Below are 23425 nucleotides of genomic sequence, written 5' to 3' on the forward strand. Positions count from 1 at the left end.
GCATTTAAAATATGTTACTGATTCTATTCTTAAAACACAAATTGCTGTTAACACAAGTTTAAGTTTCAAAACACAAGTTTGTTCGTTTTTATCATCAAAGGACGACTTGCCAAAATCTGGCAGTGATAGTTGCTAACTTAATTGGAAAAGGGTCAATTGTCAATCAGCTATCAAAACACATGCCTGTGAATGTGCAAGAGTTTGTGTTGGCACAATTGAAATAAACACCAATTATTTGATGGCTTGAAGCCAACAGTTGGCCGTAAGCAATAACATAACACTGGAACATACCTAAGGCGAAGGAGCATCTAAAAAAGGACGGTTATTCGACATTCCTCCCAAAAGCTCACAAGGCAGCGTGACCCCTTGCACATGCAGGACTTAAAACTAATTTTGCACGAGTTCTCCACATGTCATTACTCCCCAAGTGCACAAATCTGTACATTTCATGCAATCGCACACCCAGCCAGCATCTCTGTTGAAGTACTTTACATATTAATTAATGACTCTTGTGCAACGTTTCTCTGTTGCTTTGCGAATACTTCCTGTTTGTCACACAGGGAATAATCTATCCTAATTTCTGATTGATGGTTTAACCTGGACTGGAACAAACAATATCCACCAATAAGAATTCTACAAAACATTATTTTACCATGTGAAACCAGTAGTGATGCTTTCAAACTGAAACAGAAGACCAGATACAATTCAACGTAGAAACTTTGCATAAAAGTGATTATTAAATGATGAGTAAAGTACTTCATTATACATGCGGAACATGTTTGGTATGTTTCCTTATGCCGAAAATGCTGCTGGGTTAAGTTAATTAGCACAGACGGGGTGGGGGGTGGAGGGGTGGACTAAATTCATGTCACTTGGTGCTAATCTGCAGACGACAAGCGAGTATTCTCAATCTTTTCGTTATAACTATTTAAAAAAAATAGAGTACCAATGATTGCAGATGCTTTCAGATGAATTCTAATGCAAAGAATAACAAGATCAATTAATAATTATTCATGAGTACAGATGACTATAAACATTGAATATGGCAAGTACCATCTGATGATGAGGATTAAACAATATATGCCCCAATGTGGGTGGAGAGTGGGGGAACTAAAAAATAAAATATAACATCTGTAGGTCTTCTTTACCTTCTTGCATGAGGAGCTTTACATCCAGTCTTTGATTGACCAAAATGTCTTCCATCTTGAGTTGGGTCATGTTGCTGGGCAAATTCTTAATCCTACACTTTATACACTGCTGTGCCAGTTTACAAAACTCATATTTCAAAATGTACAGAGACTGTGGACTTTTCACTGCAATATCCCCAAAGTCCACAAATGTTACCTCAATTTCACCACCCTGTAACCTAGTTACCATTGCTCGATACCAGCCACTATCACTGTACTGAGCACAACAGAAAGTTCCTGGCACAACTGTTTTGCCATTCTGAGGTAACAGCTGAACTTTGTTCTTCTCATAAAATGTGTTCAAATCTAACTGTAGTTTAGCCACATGTTCTACGGGGGTGGAGGTAATCTGCCCAAACACATAAGGAAACTTAACTGCAGTCACACAGACCTCAACCTGCAATCCAGCACGTAATTCTGGGGAAGGTATTTGTGACATTTCTTCTCTGACTGGTGAAAATGCCTCATATGATTTGACTTGATTTGTCACAGGTGATGATGCATTTGTCAACTTCTGATCACTCTGGCCAGAAGATGACTGAGAGAATTCCACATTAAGATAGCGATCTTCCTTATCTGTGTCATATAAGTCAAGCTGATATAATGTACCCTTCTTTGCAACAACCTTTGCAACTAGGGCAGACTTGTCAGTTAATGCAGTCAAGATATCACAATCTTTCTTTGACCAACAACTTTCATCTGTACGACTAATATCTATCGTGCACTGTACTGACTGTGCTGGCAATTGTTTAAATTTATCAGCAATGACTTTCAACTGTGATTGGCTAAATTCCTCTATAAATCCAAAATCCACAGCTGCTACCTGCACATTTTCTTCATCAACTGATACAACCTCAGCTCTGTACCAAACACCATCACTAAAGTTTGCAAGACAGGGCAATCCTATGTAACAGTTACTTATTACAGGACTATTGCCAGTCACCTCTTCAAGAGACTGCATAAGTTCATCAAGTTTCGGACCATTTCCAATTATCTGGACAAAGAAGCCACCTGGATGATCTACACAGGAAATGCATACATCATATACACTTCCAACCTGCAGGTGCAAAGGGGAATAACTCAGCCACACCTTCCCATCTGACTTCAATCCTGCATCATTAGCAGCAGATTCTGTTTCTACTGAAATCATAGATTTCTCAATGCTAGGAATTTGCACAGAGTACACATGGTTTGCCTTGGAAACAACTTTCATGGTCACACTCTCTCCTGCTGCAAGTTCATTCAATCTGTGTACTACTAATGATGGATCAATAGTGCCATGGTAACTACACTGTATAGCTTGAGCTGGCAGTTTGCACAAAGGCTGCGGTAACGTAAAAAGCTCATCAGAAGGTTTTGTTTCTGAATTTCCATAGTCAATAAAAATGACATTGCAGGAACCATCAGTGACATTCTTAACCATTCCTCTGTAAAAACTACCATCTTCACTGTAGCACATGGCACAAATCTGACCAGGTTGTGGATCTACTATATCTCCACTTGAAGGTGAGTCATCTGCAAAACATGCTGCTATGTCTGACATTAGGCTGGTTAGTTCTCGTTCATTTTCTGTCAACTGCACCCAAAACTTGCTGGCTGACTCCACATGTGAAATAAAAACTTTGTATACATTTCCAATTTCTACATTTTGCAATGCAATTCCTGTATTTTGCAAGTTAGCTTCCCGGCTAACTTTTGTGTAGAATATAGGTAAACCTGTGTCTGTTTGATATAACTGAATGGTAAGTACTGTTTCTTTTCCACTTTTATTTACACTCATGATTTTAGCTTTAAATTCATTATTCTCCAATGTCTTTCGATGCTTTTCAGTCTCTGCGTCTGTCCAAACATTGTCTGATGGGGTACAGCCACTTACGATGCATGTTGTTGCTAAAGGTGGAGTGGTTAACAATGTCTCTGGAATTTTCCGGGCGCAGTCTACGCTAACTGTATCAGAATTACCATAGTCGATGAAAAATACTGTCAACAATAACCCCGATTTTCGGCGAATTCTGGCCCTGTACCAGACGTCATCTTCATGAAACTGGGCCAAACAAACGTCACCTTCCTTCCATTGTTGTGTGGGACCCTCGGGTTCTGAATTACTGATGTATTCTTCAATACTATCAGCTAAACAATCAGCGATCGCAGTGGTGTTTCCAATGTGTGCGTAAACATTACAACTGCATTCGTTAAATTCCACGTGCGTGACGAAAGCTGTCACGTCTTGGTTTACTGTGAATTCCAGCATTTATAACCTGTAATAATAAAACCTATTGGTATCTTATGTTATATAACTATTCTGGTATGCTCTGCAATATCGTAAACGCTCTTTTCTTTCTTTTTTTCTTTCTTTCGTGACTCTAAAACACTTCTGCTCTCCATGTGTTTATATCACCTATATGACAACATATTTCATTCATTCTTCTGAGACCACGTGAACAAATCCCGCCTTCCGTTTTAGGGTTACATACTCTTAAGAATAATCACTCTAACTTGAAGCATAGAAAATGAAAACCAGTCACCACCAAAATGTTAGCAAAATCCCACATAGAACCGGGTACATGCTCGGCTTGTGGTTTTAGTAGCAAAATTTCGCAGAAAGTATTAATAAAAAATGTTTTAATAGTGTTCAATCTTCATGATAATGAATGTTCTGCTATCATCACCACCATAAACAAAATCGTCTTCAGTATCGTCATCAGCATCATCATCATGAGCTAACAACAACAGGGAGAATAACACTCTTGATCTACCCAACTATATATCACTCCCCGACATGAAAGAGCTTCTGCGTCGCACAAGGCTTGATCTAGTGCATCTTTTGTAAACCACACTGGTACACTAATGAATCATTAATAAAGGATATAATATGTATCCTACCTTAGGCAGAAAATTGACCAAAATTTTCTGGAAAATATTGTTTAATTATGAAATAAATGTATGCATTTTACGCTATAAAGAACCTTCATCTTTGTGATACATGAATTATTCCAAAAATAATGAAACAGGCATTGATGCTTTTGTTTTTGCCTAGCAAATGTATACCGTGTTTCTATTTTGTAATACTGTTAAATTTATTTTAGACTTTTCATGTGTGTTGAAATTGAATCTTTCAGTGAGAATAATGTAGTAACTATCTTAAGCATAACTTAAAGAAATAATAGAATTTTTTCCTTGAGGAGGAAGTCAGTAAAGCAATATGAGGCAATACAGAAGGAAAATCACAATGAACAATATTCCAGGAAATACAGTGTAAAAAAATGTGACACAAAATGAAAATTTGAAAACCAAGATTGCTCATGTGATGAAAGAAGCCACATGTAAGACATGGACTAGAGTGGAATACTTGCCATCCACAGAATTCCCAGCCCCACAGGACAGTATTATTACTTTATATTCTCACTTATCAGTCCAATCCAACTACAAATTGCATAGACCAATACCTACCGTCACATAATGCACCAGCAGATTTAGGTCTGTGCTGTTTGATAGGACTAAACAGTAGAAAAAACAACATAGACCATGATCCGCAGACATGTTATCCTACCCAAGTAAACATAGGTCTCATCAACAGGCTTTGAAAGCACACTAAAACAAACAATCTGCCTGGTACTGAGTCAGCACCAAAACGACAGCAGGATGAAGGCTTAGATTTTATCTTTTTGAAGACATTGATGTTGTGATTAAATTAAAATCCAAAGCATAAATCTGATGTTTTTATGTGATTTAAAGATACAATTCAGTATCCTTTTTCACCTTCAAATAACATTAGAAAACCATGGTATGAGTAAATTATTACAAATATTTGCAATACAAATATTAGAAATATTATGATTCTTCTATAGTTTCAAAATAACCATGAAACTTGCTGGTTTGACATAAGACCAAAAAAATAATCCCGTCAGTAACTAAAAGTGTAGTAACCAAATATTCATACAGGTTTTCTATATTCAGATTAATTTTGAGAAAGTTCAAGTTTTCCCTCACATACTTAACCTGTCTTAGTGATTTTACACTGTACCTGGATAATATGAGTATTTGTAACATCACCCTCTTAGTAAGAGGGGTGGTTAATTGGATTTGGCTGGCGTTTTCTAGAGGGTGAACTCCCACAATTTTATAGCCCGGTGGGAGTGGATGGATAGAATATCAAGAGAAATGAGCAAGAATATTGGGAAGAAATAATACAATAAGAGTCCCCTTAGAAAAGAAAAGTAACAAAATTTAATCAATAACAATTAACAGCAGCAAGTCCAATTCACTCTAAGTTAATGTCAACAGAATTTATCATAATAATGAGTGGTGAAAAGAGTGCAATGTCCACAACTGATTGCATCACCTTCCTCTCATGACCCGTGTATCAATGGTCTTCCTATTCTCTAGCCTTCCTATTCTGAATGCTTCATCTGTTCTGGGATTCCTAGTCTTTTATTCTGAACATGTTATCTATTTCTGGACTTCCAACTTCCGTCTTCGAACTATCCGGTCTCTTCCAGAAAGTTTAATGCTGTTCTCTTTCAGAAATTGTGTGTCCTAGCACTAAACCCTGTCTTCTCTTACAAGACAGCCACCTGGTCCCCTTTTCTTGTTTAACGAGGAAAGCACTATTCTTTATAGGCTTCCTCTGAGCGAAACTTCTCTCTCAGGATTTTTGGACTAAAGAATTTCAACCCAGGTTGTCACTTTAAATTCACATTACTTCCAAAATACATGCCTTAATTTACTCTGACCAATCATATGCAGTGATTCCTAAATTTTTCCCCAAGATAATCATTTCTTTCATCAGATTTTGGACAGCCTAGAATCTCTGAACTACATTGCATATCAATTTCTCTTTGAAAATGATAATTTGACATGGGTTTGTATCAAGCGGTTAGGGTTGGTAGCTCAAATGTTTACTTTCTCAGGACAGCCTTCCAGTGCCCTGGTCAAATCTGAATGAGTCATAGATATTGGCCTTTCAAGTTTAAAACTGACATGGCAGGGGGAGAAAAGAAGAAAGGTCAAAGTTACCCTTCACAAAGACTTTTCTGGCTTAAATGTGATAAAATTTTAATGCTCAATGCATTCAACTTTAAGTTACAATACTATTCAAAATTTGCCTTTTTGCAGTAGTATTAACCTGTCTTGGGGATTTTACACTGTAACTGGATACTATTAGTATTAACCTGTCTTGGTAATTTTACATTGTACCTGGATAATATGAGTAGTATTAACCTGTCTTGGTAATTTTACACTGTACCTGGATAATATGAGTAGTATTAACCTGTCTTGGTAATTTTACACTGTACCTGGATAATATGAGTAGTATTAACCTGTCTTGGTAATCTTACACTGTACCTGGATAATATGAATAGTATTAACCTGTCTTGGTAGTTTTACACTGTAACTGGATACTATTAGTATTAACCTGTCTTGGTAATCTTACACTGTACCTGGATAATATGAGTAGTATTAACCTGTCTTGGTAGTTTTACATTGTAACTGGATGATATTAGTATTAACCAGTCATGGTAATTTTACACTGTAACTGGATAATATGATTAGTATTAACCTGTCTTGGTAATGTTACACTTTAACTGGATAATATGTGAGTAGTATTCACCTGTCTTGGTAATTTTACACTGTAACTGGATAATATTAGTATTAACCTGTCTTTGTAATTTTATGCTGTACCCAGATAATATGAGTAGTATTAACCTGTCTTGGTGATTTTACACTGTAAATGTAACATGTCTTGGTGATTTTACACTGTAACTTAAACCTGTCATGGTGACTTTACACTGTAATTTTAATCTGTCTTGATGATTTTACACTGTAACTGGATAATATGGGTAGTATTGACCTGTCTTGGTGATTTTACACTGTAACTGTAACCTGTCTTTCTGAGTTTACACTGTAACTGGATAATATTAGTATTAACCTGTCTTGGTAATTTTACACTGTACCTGGATAATATGAGCATTATTAACCTGTCTTGGTAATTTAACACTCTACCTGGATAATATGAGTAGTATTAACCTGTCTTGTTAATTTTACACTGTAACTCTAACCTGTCTTTGTGAGTTTAAACTGTAACTGGATAATAAGAGTATTAAGTATTAACCTATTTTGGTGGTTTTACACTGTAATTGGATATTTGAGTACCAGTAGTTTTAACCTGTCTTGGTGAGTTTACATTGTAACTGGCTAATATGAGTAGTATTAACCTGTCTTGGTGATTTTACACTGTAATTGTGTATCATAATTAGCTAATAAACTAATTTACCTTGAGGTCCTTACACAAAGGAACTTATTTGTTTAAAAACATACACATGTACACACACACATCTGTACATACATATCCATAGACAACAATGTATTTGCTTTCTTTCCTTTCTTTCCCCAGATGGATACTCACCCTCACTTCTTGAATCTACATAGCCAGTATAATGCAATATTTTATTAGTGACAAATAGATTGGTAATATATTTAACAATGCCAAGAGGCATTCATCAATGCAAATACAGTTGTTTTCATACTCATTTTAACCACATCTCTTAAGTCCCTGGATTTATTGAGTTTGGAAGAAGGAAAGAGTGGGCATTTCTAATCTCATCTGGAATACTATTTCAGAGAAAAAATCCAGTGTATTGGAAACTTTATTTTTGAATAATTCCTTATTTGTTTTGGGAATTTTATACTGTTTGGAAGACTTGGATCAAAGGTTGGAAGTATTACTAGGTAGCCTATACATGAATGGTAACTGCAAATATACAGCAGAATTGTTATTGGATGTCTTGTGTGTTAACTTAGCTTTTCTAATTGGATATCGACTTTAAAAGAGGATCTCAATTTGAACAGAAGATCTCTTCCAAAGAATGACAATCTCAGTGGGCACTGTTTTCCATTTTTTCTATGAAGGGACATTTTACATTGCCATCATGTAGGAAGAGAACATTATGAAATAAATTCATGAGATGAGATGCCTACAACTTTATTCCTTTGATATTAAACCTTTTTTTGAGCCATTATTTTCTCTGTAGCATAGGTTTCCAGAGGACACAACCTGGATTGATCAAGATATTTTTTGTATTATATAATTCAGAATGCAGTGTTGTGTGTTTTTTTAACACAAAGTGATTTCAAACCAAGTTTGTTTTTTAAATTCTTTTATTGTGGGCAGGGAAAGTTGTTGTTGTTGTTGAGTATAATTATAGTAGCGTTCGCACAATTGTGCATGTGCCACTTTTTTCTGACTGCACCGCAGCCTGCTAGTTGTTCCTGGGGAAGGGGATGGTGCCACCTCCCCCAAGCTTTTATGGATTCAAGGAACCCTGATAGTTTGGCCTCAATCTGTGGGTCCATAAAGGTCCCTACAGTTGAATGGTTGGCTGTCATTAGTGGGAAGGAGAGCTCGGGAATGGTCCTGCTTGCTTTACATCGCTGGTTTCTTGTTGCATTTGCCTTTGTTTTTCTTTTTTTTTTCGAGATTTTTTTTTTGTTTTGTTTTTTCTTCTTCAAAATGTTCTAAAAGGAGGGGGGATGTTCTATGCTGTTTATAGAGGTTCTTAGTAGATGTCATGTATGAAGAGAGATTTTCAAGGTTGTTATGGGATTACTAGTCGAGGTGTTTAGGGTGTGTTTCCTACGTTATGTTATTTATAAGTTTTTAGATATTACCTCTTTAAGTTATTTATTAATTGATGTTTCTAGAGATTGAATGTTATTTATACTTTTATTTAGCAAGAGACCGGGGTCCTAGCCGATTACACGGTTCATTAAGGACATCTAGGACAGGAATCCTAGCTGATTACTCGGTTCGTTAAGGACATCTAGGACATCCGATTTAGCGGTTTCCTTAGTTTTTTTATAGGTGCTTCGTAAGTGAATTATTTATTAATACTTTTATAAAATTGAATGATATGTTATGGTTTTTTATGTGGTGGCTTCTAAATTTATTTAGCTAGTTACTGGGTCTTTTGGTTTTGTGGGGATAGTAATTATATTTTGTTCCTAAGTCCTGCTGAGTCTATGAATTGATTTATATATTTATATGCTGATTGTTTATTTTTATTAGAGTCCATAAGTAACTCTGGGTATGTTTGTGGTGATCCAATCTCTTTTTGGTTTTTGATAAATATTTTCCGAGCAGGTTGATATTTTGAGCATATATTGAATACGTGGTGTAGATCTTTGGTGGTGTGGCAGTTAAAGCAGTTAATGGTTGCTGGTTTGGGTCCTATAAACCTTCCAAAACTGCTTGCTAGTTTAGTTTTTCCAGTTATTATCCTGTTTATGGTTTTCTGTTCTAAATAGGTACCCTTAGGTAGCTGTATGTTCCTGTCTACGTTTTTTGGGTTTCATGGTGCTTTTTACCTTTTGTGAAGGAGTTCCAAAAATCTTGCCATGTTTGGTCTATATATGTTTGTGCGAAGCTTGTTGCTTCTGTAGAGCTATAGTTAAGCTTGATAGAGTTTTGATCTCCTAGTTTGGTTTTTGCAACTTTGTCTGCTGTTTCGTTGCTAGAGATTCCAATGTGCGACGGTATCCACATGAGCTCGACTAATTGATGTGCTGTGGTGATATCGTCGTTTAATTGGCATGCTCTGTCGAGGAATTGTTTCCTAGAGTGTGTATTGCGATTTTGGATCGATTTGATAACGCTTAGGGAATTGCTTATAATGACTGCTTTAGGTATTTGGTTGTCTTTGATCCAATGTAGTGATTTAAGTATAGCCCAGAATTCAGTGGTGTAAATGGAGCAATAGTCAGGTAATCTGGATCCCGTTTGTATACTGAATTCAGGGATCAGACTATTGCTGCTGCTGTTCTTGGTGGGTTGTTTGTTTTTGATCCATCGGTATATATTTTAACATAGTCCCGGTATTTTTGGTTGATTCCGTTTACCAGTACAGGTTTTAGTAAGTTTTCTTGTCCTTCTTTATTGCCTAATTTGGTAGCTTCAATGTTAATCCTTGGTGGTTTTTGTAACCATGGTTTTTTGTTCTGTTCTGTATTGTTTGTTACCTGTTTTTTTAGTAGAGGTATCTTTTCTCTTAGTTCAAGGATTAATTTGCCACTTGGTGTGATAGGTATGATTTTGGGTTTGAAGACAATTTTACACTTATTTATAGCTATTTTGGTGGGATGGTTGTCTGGGTGGGTATCTAATCGAATGGAGTATCGGAGGAGCAGATCTTGCCTACGTAATTTCAAGGGTAGTTCTCCTGTTAGTGTTTGTAGTTCTTCTAATGATGTTGAGGGGAGTGTTCCTGTGCATAATAGCAGGGAAAGCCTTATGATATCATATATGGGGGGGATCGGCCAAAATGTGCATGACGTCATTTATAAATGGACCCATGTGTAGAAACAAATTTGGATAGGTCTGTCAATAAGGGTCCATAACTCTACAAAAATTATGTAGAATGATAATAGTCAAACTCATTGAAAGTCTAATCGATACTCTTCAATGGTTTGATTAAAAGGTCACCTTCCTCCAGAGCAATTTGGAATAACTTTTTGAAACAATAGAAAATGTCTTTATACAATAGAAAGAAATTTATAATACACCAAGTCACAGAGTTTTTGTTTGTGTCCAAATTTATGTCATCTGTTGCACTCAGTTTGTTTTTTATGATGGCATACCTGTCTCACATGATCATTTTCACAACAGTAATGACAGTACTCTTCATTATAGTACCTGAAAATGGAGGCATACATGTTAATCTTCCTCAGGAGTTGAGAGGTTCCTTTTCTACTTAAATGAATTTTGTTTCCATGGTACAGGCTTAGGTTTACATCCTGGTTTTAAAAAAAAAAATACGTGTATTATGGGATATGCTATAAGTTGAAGTCTTCACACATGACAATTACCTTATCATTGATTCCTTTCACCCTGGTGTCTACATAAGGAGGTAGTCCTGATATCATTATGCATTTTACATGCATATGGGCTGCAGTACCTAGCAGCATACAGTAAACTTTCAAATAATAATTTGACTGTATTTAGTTTGGTCTGTATTCATTGTTGCATCCATGATGTTATTGACTTTTGCACCTCTAAGAGTCTATACATCTGTTTTAAGAAGTCTGCTTGGTATTATACTTTACAATATTGAGGAGCCAATTATAAAAGTCCTATCTCTTCTGGTTTGTGATTTTCTGTGTTTGATTCTAATTTGTATTTCAGACACATCTCTTTGAGGAAGGGGTGAAGAAATTGATGTATCAGTTGTGTCAGCTAACAGAGCTGAGGTTGACACATTGGTGTGAGTAATGGGGAATGCAGTTGCTGGTGCTAGCAATAGACTTATCTGAGTTGAGGGCCATGGGTGTACTTTTGATGTTGATGCAGGTATGACGCATGTCTAAGACGGTGGATACTGTTGTTTACAATACAGTATTACTTTGGGCATCAGTTGTTATTTGTATGGTCATTTTACATTTCCTTTCAGCTGATATTGGGATTGTCTGTCTCTAAACTTCTGACATTGTTGCTGTTTGGGAGTTGGTTTGGATTCCTGTTTCACATGAGTTTACTTGCTCATTAATCCTTCCCTGTGCTGTTTTGATAGCATTTAATTGTTGTTTTAATTGTTTAGTCTGGAACTCCAAGTTCATAATTGTTCTTTGATGTCCACACATGGACAAAGCACTTTCATTTAAGGCCTCACTGTAATGATCTTGATGGACCTGGTGCCTGACATTTTGGAGGAAGTTTATTATCAGAATCATTTAGGTCAGAGTCTTTAATTAGGAACTGTTTCATGTATGGTGGTGGTACATTTGGTTACTGGTGTAGATGTTAGCATAAAACTGCCCTTAGCTTTGGTATTGTCATAATGTCTACATTTACAGTTAATATAATCTGACCACATGAATAATTCTGCTCTTGTATGCATAGGAGTCAGTACAATGTTGTCTAAGTTTATACAATGTAGCTGTCACAGTGTTCTTCTCTAGTGTTCTTTAGATAGTACCATTTTGAACACTTAAGCTGCATGAAGCCATGTAAGAGTTAAGTCAGAATCCAATATCTACCTTACAAACATCTGTTGATCTATATGCACAGCCTGACACTGTATGTATTGTTGACCCTCATGAATTCTGTCAGCCACATTGGACAAATCCAAGCCATCTTCTGTACCATTATTTTCATTTTCACTCTGTTCATAACTTTCCAGCATGGGATGCAGAATGTATTGAGCTAAGTGTGCTGAGTAACAAATCTACTGCAAGGCTGATAGTAAAATGTTTCTGGGTTCCATGATATTGTCCACTTGTTCATATAACAGGGTTAGAAAGAATAATATTAAATCATTCTATGACTAACACATATCCTTAACATTTTAAAGCTTGCAGTATCTGTCTTGGTTAATGTATCAGTATTCACATAGATCATCTGAAAGTCAGATATGGCAGTTGTAGTTCAATTTAATCAACTTTGGGTAGCCATCTTGGATAACCTAAAATTCTTTATTTCGATTAGGTTTCCAAATTCTCTTGAATAGCTAATAAACAATTGCACACATTACATTTAACTTACACTAACTTAATATTTTAATAAATCCACAGTAGTAATTAAGGCAACAGGTATTGACTTGTCTAACACCAGTTATTGCACAAAATTTCTTGAATGTTGAGTTGAACTGTAATAGATTCATCCCTGCATGGCAGCCGTGTGCCATAATATATGAGTAGTATTAACTTGTCCTGATGATTTTTTTTACCTGTCTCAGTGATATTACATCACAATAACATGAGTATTAATCTGTCTTGGTGATATTACACTGTAACTGGAAAACATGAGTAGTATTAATCTGTCTTCATGATATTACATTTTAACTGAAAAACACTGTAACTGGAAAACATGAGTAGTATTAATCTGTCTTCATGATATTACATTTTAACTGAAAAACACTGTAACTGGAAAACACGAGTAGTATTAATCTGTCTTCATGATCTTACAGTGTAACTGGAAAACATGAACACATGTAGTAGTATTGCTGAGGACTTTTACTGCTTTAATATTGTTCAGCGTTCTGGGCTGCAATTGGTACAAGGGTTATAACTGTAAAAAAGCATAATCCTCAGGAGCACAGCTCAGCAATTGGAATTAACCAATTATTACACAGTTAATTTATTTAGTTACTTGGATTATTTGCAGCATGACACAAGCAGTGCTTAATGTATGCAGAAATATGGCAATGCCTAATGGTTAGTTTAATAATCTAATGGAATAGTGACTGCAAAGGTGATAGTGATGATGGTGACAGTATTAACACCACCTATACTCACTTATAAGTCAAGTCCAACTGCACAGACCCTGATCTGCCCAGATGTAACACACCAGAAGTTCTGGGTCTGTGCAGTTTGTTAGGAATAATCATTAGAACAAACAACATAAACCCTGATTTGCAGGCACATTATGCTGTGTCAGATCAGGATTTTTGTTGTTTGCAGTTTTACTTGACTTTTAAGTGAGTATATTTGCTCCTAATTATTAATGGTGGTGGTGTTGTTGTTTGCTTACCAAAGAATATGGTTTATTACAAACTGTATTCATATTGATGTTGTAGTAGTTGGTAATGATATGTGTCTATTTAACACTTTAGTGCATGATCCTTCTTATCAGGTCATGACAAATCTTTACACTACTATAGTTTTTAAGTGTGCGTGTTCGTGTATGTGTGTTTGAACTTGCATATTTATAACCTGATTAAGGTGTACTCAAATATTTGTCATTTATGGAGAAATTTTAATTGCAATATTAACTTATGAATAAACAAATTAAATTTATATCAAGTAATGTAAGGGGGTCTATAAACTTTCAGTTTATAAAGAAGAGATATCTTCAACAGAGTTTTGTAAAAAAAAAAAAAAGGCATCCATTATAAGTTTACAAGAAAGTATTGGGAGGTAGATATGGATTTCTGGTGTGTTTTTATAGCCATAATGTTTAGAAATAATTTTTGAATTTTTTATCCAGAGAATAAGATGTGACAAAGAGATGGTAGATATATTGTATTAAATCTATTGATTGAAGGCAATATAATAATTTTGATAAATCTATATGGTCATAATAATCATAATGACTTCTTGAAGAATCTGAGAAAAGATATTGTTAGTTCTGATAATTCACCTTTTAATTTGTTGTTGTTGTTGTGGGGTTTAACGCCATTTTTCAGCACACGATAGGCTATCTTTTAATTTGTTGTGAATGGAATGGTGTTCAGGACATAGAACTTGATACATATAATAATACTCATGATAGAAATACCATGGCCTGACTCCTCCATTTGACCTCATGATAAAATTTTCGCACAATAGTGTGCACTGTGATGCATACTTACCAGTGGGTGAGAGTTTTCAAGTAAATAGAAGTTTAATAAAACAGACTAAAGGAAACACATACACTAGGTAAAAAATATACACAAGTCAGCATGCCAAGGATGTAACAAGCCAAATGAAAACTATGCAGAATGAAGCCAACAATTAACAGAACATTAGAAACCTATACACCTAGCTATCCTTGTCAGTTACTGACACATTTACATCTCCAAGTAAGATCAACAAGCCTCCACAGTCTTCAAAGATGGATGCAATTATAGTATTAAAGAAAATGTTCCCTTTCAAATGAGTTTCCTTTCAGACAAGTTCCCTTTCAGACGAGTTTCCAGTATTGTAGTCAGCTATGGATATGTAGAGGTATCAGAATAATTACCCAATCAAAATGTAGATGATTCTGGTGTGCCAATCAGGAGAACAGTACAACTATGGTCCAATAGGGAGTGTAGGTTCAAATGTGCCAATCAGGAGAACAGTACAACTATGGTCCAATAGGGAGTGTAGGTTCAAATGTGCCAATCAGGAGAACAGTACAACTATGGTCCAATAGGGAGTGTAGGTTCAAATGTGCCAATCAGGAGAACAGTACAACTATGGTCCAATAGGGAGTGTAGGTTCAAATGTGCCAATCAGGAGAACAGTACAACTATGGTCCAATAGGGAGTGTAGGTTCAAATGTGCCAATCAGAAGAATTACCCAAATTGAGACATAGATGGTTCAGGTGTGCCAAGTCATCCAATTCAGCTGATATATGGTTAGAGAGTAATGCAGTCAATGGACAAACACAGAAAATGTGTTGTGGATCCCATTATACCTATATCAATCAAAAAATGCAAAGTGGTGACCAATCAAATCCAACAAAGGTGTGGGAATTTCATTAAGGCGATAAAGATGGACTGCACAGTTATTGTTCCCTTGAAAAAATTATGGGCTCCTCTTTTGCAACAGCACCAACAAAACATTAAGTTTGAATCTGCAATTTGCCTCCAAGTTCACCAAAGAAGACAGACCTATCTCACTCCAGAACCATTGCTGCCATGTATCCTCCATGCCTCATACTGTTGTCACTGAACAAGGAGTCATGAAACTGTCTTGTGACAATAATAATAATAATAATAATAATAATAATAATACATGTAATTTATTTATAGAGCATGGTTTATTTAGTCCAGAACATTCTCCCTTGAGGCTCTCTTGTGAAAAAAGTGGTTGGCATCCATTAGTCTCAAGAGACAATGGAAGTGCACCCATGAGAGATGTCCTGGTTAGTGGTTGAACAGCATCTGCTGTGGCTATGGAGCCCAACATTGGAGTGGCAGTCCTTGCTGTACTAAAAGGTTGAGTCTGGTGTGGGTTGGAGCTGCTTCTTCTTCCTCTGAGATCGCTTTTCATCAGCTAACAATGGTAGCTTGTCCTCGCTGGCTCTTAGACCAATGATCTGAGCGTGTCGCCACTGGACCCATCTAGAGCAAACTCTTCTCAGGTGTTGACATTGATGTCAAGGGCCTTCATGTCGCACTTGCAGACATCCTTGGAGCAGAGATGTGGCCGGCCAGCCAGCTGACCTTTTGCCAGAGGCAAGTTTCAAATAAAGGTCTTTGGGGATCCATCTGTCATCCATCTGACATACATGACCCAGCCATCTGAGGTGACATTGGCAGAGGAGTGTGACCATACTGGAAATCTTGGTATGTTCAAGCACCTCATTGTTTGTTACTCGATCGCTCCAGGTGATCCCAAGTTTGTGTTGGAGGCATCACATGTTAAGGGTGGTCAGTCTTTTCTCATGTGAGGCATACAGAGTCCAGATTTTACTGGCATACAGGAGAGTGCTTAGCACGCAGGCATGGTAAATGGAGATCTTAGTGTTTAGGGTCAGCATGCTGTTGTTGCACACTCTCTGTGACAACCTGGAGAGAGTTGTTGATGCCTTTCCAATCTGCTTGTTGAGCTCAGCATCAAGTGAGAGGTTGTTGGTGATGGTAGAGCAGAGGTACGTGAACTGACTGACTATCTCAAGTTCATAGTTGTTGATGATGAAGCTTGGGGGGGTCCACATCCTGAGCCACCATGTTTATTTTCTTTAGGCTGATGGTCAACCCAAACTCATCACATTCTTTAGAAAACCAGTTCATCAGGTGCTGTAGCTCAGCTTCTGTGTGAGTGGCTAGAGCAGTATCATCTGCGAAGAGCATGTCCCTGATGGTTGCTTCAAGCACTTTGCTCTTTGCCTTCAGTTGTACCAGGTTTAACTGTCTGCCATCTGATCACGTGTCCAGGTAGATCCCTTCTGTGGATGTCCCAAAGGTGTGCTTGAGCAGGACAGCAGAGAAGATGCAGAAGAGTGTGGGGCAAGGACGCAGTCCTGTTTCACTCCACTGTGGATGTTGAAGGGGTTGGGCCATTGTACTGCACTGTGCCTTTCGTGTCATCATGGAAGGACTGGATCATGCTTAGCAGCTTTGGAGGGCATCAAATCTTTGCCAGGATTGTGAAGAGTCCATCTCTGCTGACCAGATCGAATGCCTTGGTGAGGTCTATGAAGGCCAGGAAGAGGGGTCTGTGTAGTTCTCTGCATTTCTCCTGCAGTTGCCTGATGGAGAAGATCATGTCGATTGTGGATCTCTCTGCATGAAACCCGCACTGTGACTCTGGATACACTCTGTCAGTGAGCGTCTGCAGTCTGTTCAGGACTACTCTTATGAAAAAAGTATAAAAATCAAAATCCTACAAAAGATAATTGTAACTACTATTTATCTTAACATTTCTTTAGTATTATAAATACTAAATTCTATAATTAATTGATAAATAACACATATAACTGTGTATATTCATGATATCTTGTCTTAAATACTGTCACATTTTCTGCAGATTTGACATGCAGTTCTTATGTGAAATGTTTAGGCTCAAATAAACTGTAACAAAAGAAAGAGGGAAAAGAACAAACTTTGAAAAATTTAACAAATAATTTATTTCCCTGGAAAAACACTGTAAAAATGAAAAAATAAGAACTTAGATTTTAAGAATCAAATCCAAAAATAATGCAAGAATAATCTATGAATTAAATTTTGGAAGTTCTAGAAATGAAATGTTCTAATGAATTCAAGTTTGTGTCCGATGAATAATCCAGAATGGACAGCGATGACGTATACTGTACTCAGTATGATGTTGTATCATCTACATTTCTTTTTTATTCCACACTCAATAATATTCCAGTGTTTGAATTTCAGAATAAAATTTAAATAAATGTCTTTGTCCAGTAATTCTGTATGAGCATTCAAATATTTCCAGGATAAAGAATTGATCTTTAAGAATCCAAATAATTTGAATAAAAATTAAAATGTAATTCCCAAACTGGTCACAAACACACACTTTCCAGCATGAAGTAAAAGCCCCCACTGAGAGATCTCTCTCTAAGCATCACTATTCAAACTAACTAATGTGCAATTTCAGAAAGCCCAGAATTGTGAAATGGAGGTTGTTTACATATAAAAAAATCATGTAGCCCCAGTATGGCCTTGATAAAAACCAATCATTTTACTTCGAGAATGAAAAAAAAAGTTGTTTACTTCTCACTGATTTCTAAATCTAGGTCAGCTTTAGGTGCTATCAACTGAAGAGTCAAGGTCAAGCTATTTTCTGAAAAAATATGTGGAGCACCTAGTAAACAAAACTACATTATTTTGACATGTAATGAAGTTAAATATAAAAAGATTTTAAAACTTACAAACAATTAAATTAAATCAAATTTAAATTAAATCAGATATTTGTAACACAGTAGAAGCTTATTCCACAGAAGTGTACCAGAGTATTAGAAGCTTTTCTTACATTGCTTTGTTCTTTATTTAGATGGATGAAGGTCTCCAAGTAATGTTGGTGTCTTGAATGCAACCTGAATAAATCCTGAAGATACAGCTCCGTGAAGATATTATATACAAGAAGTGACTTATGAAATTCAATCCTTTTATATAGCGTAAACTGTTTTAGCTCTGTAAGCAACGCTTTTGAGCAATAATCAATAGACGCATCACATCTATAAACCTTGCAGTTTCCCAATACAGTTGAACAATATTCAATTGTTGGAAGAATATATGAATTAGAGTAGAGTATGCAACTTACTGTAGGTAAATATTTTTGGGTTCTGCTGAGTAGGGGATTTTTGGATAACAGTTCTTTACAATCTTGTCAATATGATAATGCTTTGTAAATTATTATCTGTAGACACAGATGCAGACTTTTTATGTTTGACTGTTTTTGCTGACCAATATTTATTGTAAGAGATACATTTGGGTTCCTTAACTTGTGCAGTTAATGTCCCCAAAACCTAACATTTTGTTTTACCTCATTAATTACCATTTTATTTTTGTTGTGCTCAGTGTTGAACTCTGATAAGGTCTGAGCATAATCTTGTTTGGAAACTTCAGTATCAGAACTAGGTGTATAAAAGATTTCATTATCTGTAAACAAATCTGTATTTGCTAATTCATTATTTAACAGAAGATCATTTACATAAATAAGAAAGAGGATAGAACCAAAAACAGAGTCTTGAGTGACTCCTGAATGAATAGTGTAAGTTTGTGAGTTAAAATTGCCAATCATTATTACTTGAGACCTTTCATTCAGGTATGATTCAAACCAGTTTAAATAAGAATTATCAAACCTCAGTAACAGTTCAACTTTTTCAGCAGAATTTCATATCAACTAGATCAGAGGTTTCCTTCAAGCCAAGAAAAACATCCAAGTCAAAGAAACACTATCCATTTTTAAATTAAAAAAGATGTGCTGATTGGTGACTTTTGTTTTGGCATGAGTGATATTTTATAAATCCTGATTATTCCTTATTAGAAAGAAAGTAAATTTTAAAAATTTCCTAGAGCTGCATAGCTATTTGCTTCTGAAATAATTTTGATGATAAAGATAGACTGATAATTGCTCTGTAGTTTCCTGAATCCTCCTTTTCTCCTTCTTAAAGATAAGTTTAACCATTCAAGGTATCTGGAAAGTTACCATTCATTATACTTAAACTTATGATATGCATTAATGACCATTTCTACTGGTGCAGCCATTTTAAGAACTTGTAGACTAATACCATTCAGTCCAGAGGATTAATTAATACACAGCAATTTTAAGAATTCTTGGACTAATACCATCCAGTCCAGAGGATTAATTAATACACAGCAGTTTTAAGAATTCATGGACTAATACCATCCAGTCCAGAGGATTAATTAATATACAGCAATTTTAAGAATTATTGGACTAATACCATTCAGTCCAGAGGATTGATTAATGCACAGCAATTTTAAGAATTCATGGACTAATACCATTCAGTCCAGAGGAATAAATAATATACAGCAATTTTAAGAATTCATGAACCAATACCATTCAGTCCAGAGGATTAATTAATACACAGCAATTTTAAGAATTCTTGGACTAATAACATCCAGTCCAGAGGATTAATTAGTACACAGCAATTTTAAGAATTCTTGGACTAATACTATTCAGTTCAGAGAATTAATTAACACACAGCCATATTAGGAATCCATGGATTAATTAATACACAGCAATTTTAAGAATTCATGGACTAATACCATCTAGTTCAGAGGATTGATTAGTAGAGAGCTTATTGAATATATAAAAGACCTCAGCTTCACTAACATTAGCTACTGAGCTACTTATCATAAGGAATTTTAGCTCTTATAAGTAAATGATAGAATGACATCAGGCTCAACTGGGGTCTTAGACTAGTCCTGATTACAGTTATTGAAGAATGGATGTTAAGAAATTATTGAATATTTCAACAATGTCTTGAACAGGTGTTGCAATGTCATCATTTTACTAAAGTCTGTGGTGGTGGGGAAACAACTGTTCTTGAATGGATTCAAATATTTTAGATGCTTTCACAATGTCTTGGTACTCTTACTTTCATCAATAGCCTGCTTATAGTAGTCATCTTTTGCCTTATCAACCAAGTACTAAACTTTATTTCTTCATTTTCTATTGTTGGTCATGTATTTTTCTTGTGGAATTTATCCCTTAGAAGCATAGATCCATTGCTCTTGGGGGTAATCAACTTAGATGTAATTTGGTGCTTAACCCTTTTTGCTTCAGTAAGCCATGCTTGTCTAAGACTGTATTTAATAACTGATGCCATGTGTCTAATGCAGTGCTGACATCAGCTAAAATAATTAGTGAATGGGTTTGCAAATTGAATCATTTGTTAACATTTCGTCCTCAGATTCTTTAGTCTCCCTGTGTCATGTTTTGATGCGGTGACCAATTTTTACACAGCTTGGGAGCATGTCTAATTATACAGACCAGAGTGGTCACTCAACGCATACACTGGCATTTTAATTTCTCTTATGTTTTCAGGTTTATTTAAATAAAAATGATCAATTATAGTAAATAATATGACAAGCACAAAAACACACACACATAGCAAGTGGCTCAGACAAAATTCCTGGTGGATTACTGAAAGAAGCTGCCACAGAATAATCAACTGGTCTTATGAGATTCTTCCAAATTTCATAGAGCAGTAGTAAAATCCCCACCCTAGCTGTGCCAGTCTTCAAGAAGAACCATTCCACACCAACAAACTATTATCCAGTATCCCTGATTTCCACCTTATGTTACACAGATGATACACACTTATAATGTCACACTTTGAATGTTACAACATAATAAACATGGAATGTGGAAAAGAAAGTTATGTGATACACATTCTATCTTATGCATACAGGAACCGTGCAAAGGGCTTGATTAAAAAGTAGCCTAGTGATGTCATCCTATTTCTCCAAGACCTTTGACAGAGAACCTTATCAGTGTCTCTGGAAGAAGCTTTGTTACTATGGTGTAAAGAACAACACATTTAACTGGATTGAAGACTTTCTAACTGTAAGCAATAGATTGTTCTAGATGATATAAGTTAGTTTGCATCTACATCATACAATCAGACATACCCAAAGGCACAGTTTTGGGTCCCCTCCTACACCATACAATCAAACATACCCCAAGGCACAAATTTGGGTCCTCATCTATACCAATTAGACATACACAAAGGTACAGTTTTGGGTCCCCTCCTCCACCATACAGTCAGACATACCCCAAGGTACTGTTTTAGGTCTCCTCCTTCATGAGTCTGATACTTTATTGACTAAGCTACTGTGGTTACTAAAAGTAAGATGTATGAAGTACAGAATATCAATATAACTGGGGGACAGGAAGAAAGTATGAAGTACAGAATATCAATATAACTGTGGGACAGGAAGAAAGTATGATGTGCAGAATATCAATATAACTGTGGGACAGGAAGGAAGTATTTAGTACAGAATATCAATATAACTGTGGGACAGGAAGAATGTATGATGTGCAGAATATCAATATAACGAGGGGCAGGAAGATATGAAGTACAGAATATCAATATAAATGGGACAGAAAGAAAGTATTTAGTACAGAATATCAATATAACTGTGGAACAGGAAGAAAGTATGATGTGCAGAATATCAATATAACTGTGGGACAGGAAGAAAGTATGAAGTACAGAATATCAATATAACTGGGACAGGAAGAACGTATGAAGTACAGAATATCTATAACTGTGGGACAGGAAGAAAGTATGATGTGCTGAATATCAATATAACTGGGACAGGAAGAAAGTATGAAGTACAGAATATCAATATAACTGGGACAGGAAGAAAGTATGAAGTACAGAATATCAATATAACTGTGGGACAGGAAGAATAAACAGAATATCAATGTCAAATAATAAATATCATTTGCATGCAATGAGTGCATGAGAAATTAAGAAAATTCCAGTTAAAAACTTCTATCTCAGATTTTCAATTAAAATATATAGAGGGCTCTTTAATACTCCTGTAAATTGAATATCTCAAAAGTTTAATCCAACAAGTGGCAATTTAACAAATCTGTATCGTTCAAGTCTATTTGCCTTGCAACTCTAGCTTTGCAGCACTGTACACACCATCTTGTTTTAAATAAAATAAAATGACACCTTTAAAATGTACTTAGAAGCTCTGCATTTATTTTGCCACATATCCAATTTCTCTGAGTTTCTGCCACAGGCACCAATTGTGAACTTCTGAGCCAATTTGTTTTCCTGCAACCAGAGTTCATCTGTCATAGTCAATACTTACTACCATTCATCTGTCATTGTCAATACTTACTACCATTCATCTGTCATTGTCAATACTTACTACCATTCATCTGTCATTGTCAATACTTACTACCATTCATCTGTCATTGTCAATACTTACTATCATGTGCATGTATGAGTACAAAGTTGCTCATACAGTTCATTACATAAGCATGCATTCTTTGGTCAGTGATATGAAATTACTAAAATTTGAAGGAACACAACCCTACACAGATTTTGAATAATGCAAGCTTCAGAAAGGTCTATTTAAAGCAATCTGTATATGTTCTCCCTTTAAGCTGTTTCTAGTTCAATGCCATGAAGAAAATTTGGTTTGAACGCTTTGGATATTTCCCTCATGCACCATTGTTGACATTCTGCAAGACATGTGGATTAGATGCCAATTTTATGAAGAATATTTTTTCAATTTAGTGACACTAACACACATTTAAAAACATTTATCCAATCAGTAAATCCATTTGGATTTCTTTTATATAAATAGAATTGCAGATAATTAAATCAAGTTTACTGTGAAAAAAGCAACTATGCAAATAGCAGATTTCATGTATAACACTGACAAGTTCTGGGAATTTAGCATGCTTGTTGCCTACTCATCCGGTAAAATGCAATCCTAACAGAAACTGCTTCAATAAGTGGTGAAACAGAACGCAATAAATTAATCAGTGATATATTTGAGTTTTAAAAAATCACCACTTTGACAAATGATACTGTAGAGCCTTGCAGCCAAGTGATTTA

The 23425-nt window shown here is 35.7% G+C and overlaps 1 protein-coding gene and 1 long non-coding RNA gene across 4 annotated transcripts in view; one reads left to right on the plus strand and one right to left on the minus strand.

The window, feature by feature from the left end:
• Nucleotides 1-3438, minus strand: part of LOC149806987 (uncharacterized) — a 100587-nt gene extending 97149 nt beyond the window's left edge. For both annotated transcript variants that reach the window (XM_089960413.1, XM_089960407.1), the window contains exon 1: nt 1149-3438. In XM_089960413.1, the coding sequence (XP_089816539.1) occupies nt 1149-3438 (2290 nt within the window). The remainder of the gene's footprint in view (nt 1-1148) is intronic.
• LOC149806988 (uncharacterized) lies at nt 2570-19452 on the plus strand. Of its 2 annotated transcripts, none has more exons than XR_016421525.1 (3): nt 2570-2693; nt 11362-11526; nt 18370-19452. It is a non-coding gene; the product is annotated as an uncharacterized LOC149806988 (long non-coding RNA). The 2 variants fall into 2 exon arrangements; XR_016421527.1 differs by lacking the exon at nt 2570-2693 and adding an exon at nt 3888-4026.
• Nucleotides 19453-23425: the final 3973 nt, after the last annotated feature.

Source organism: Sinohyriopsis cumingii, chromosome 1 (assembly GCF_028554795.1).
Source record: "Sinohyriopsis cumingii isolate HCF-2022 chromosome 1, ASM2855479v2, whole genome shotgun sequence".
Taxonomy (NCBI): Eukaryota; Metazoa; Mollusca; class Bivalvia; order Unionida; family Unionidae; genus Sinohyriopsis; species Sinohyriopsis cumingii.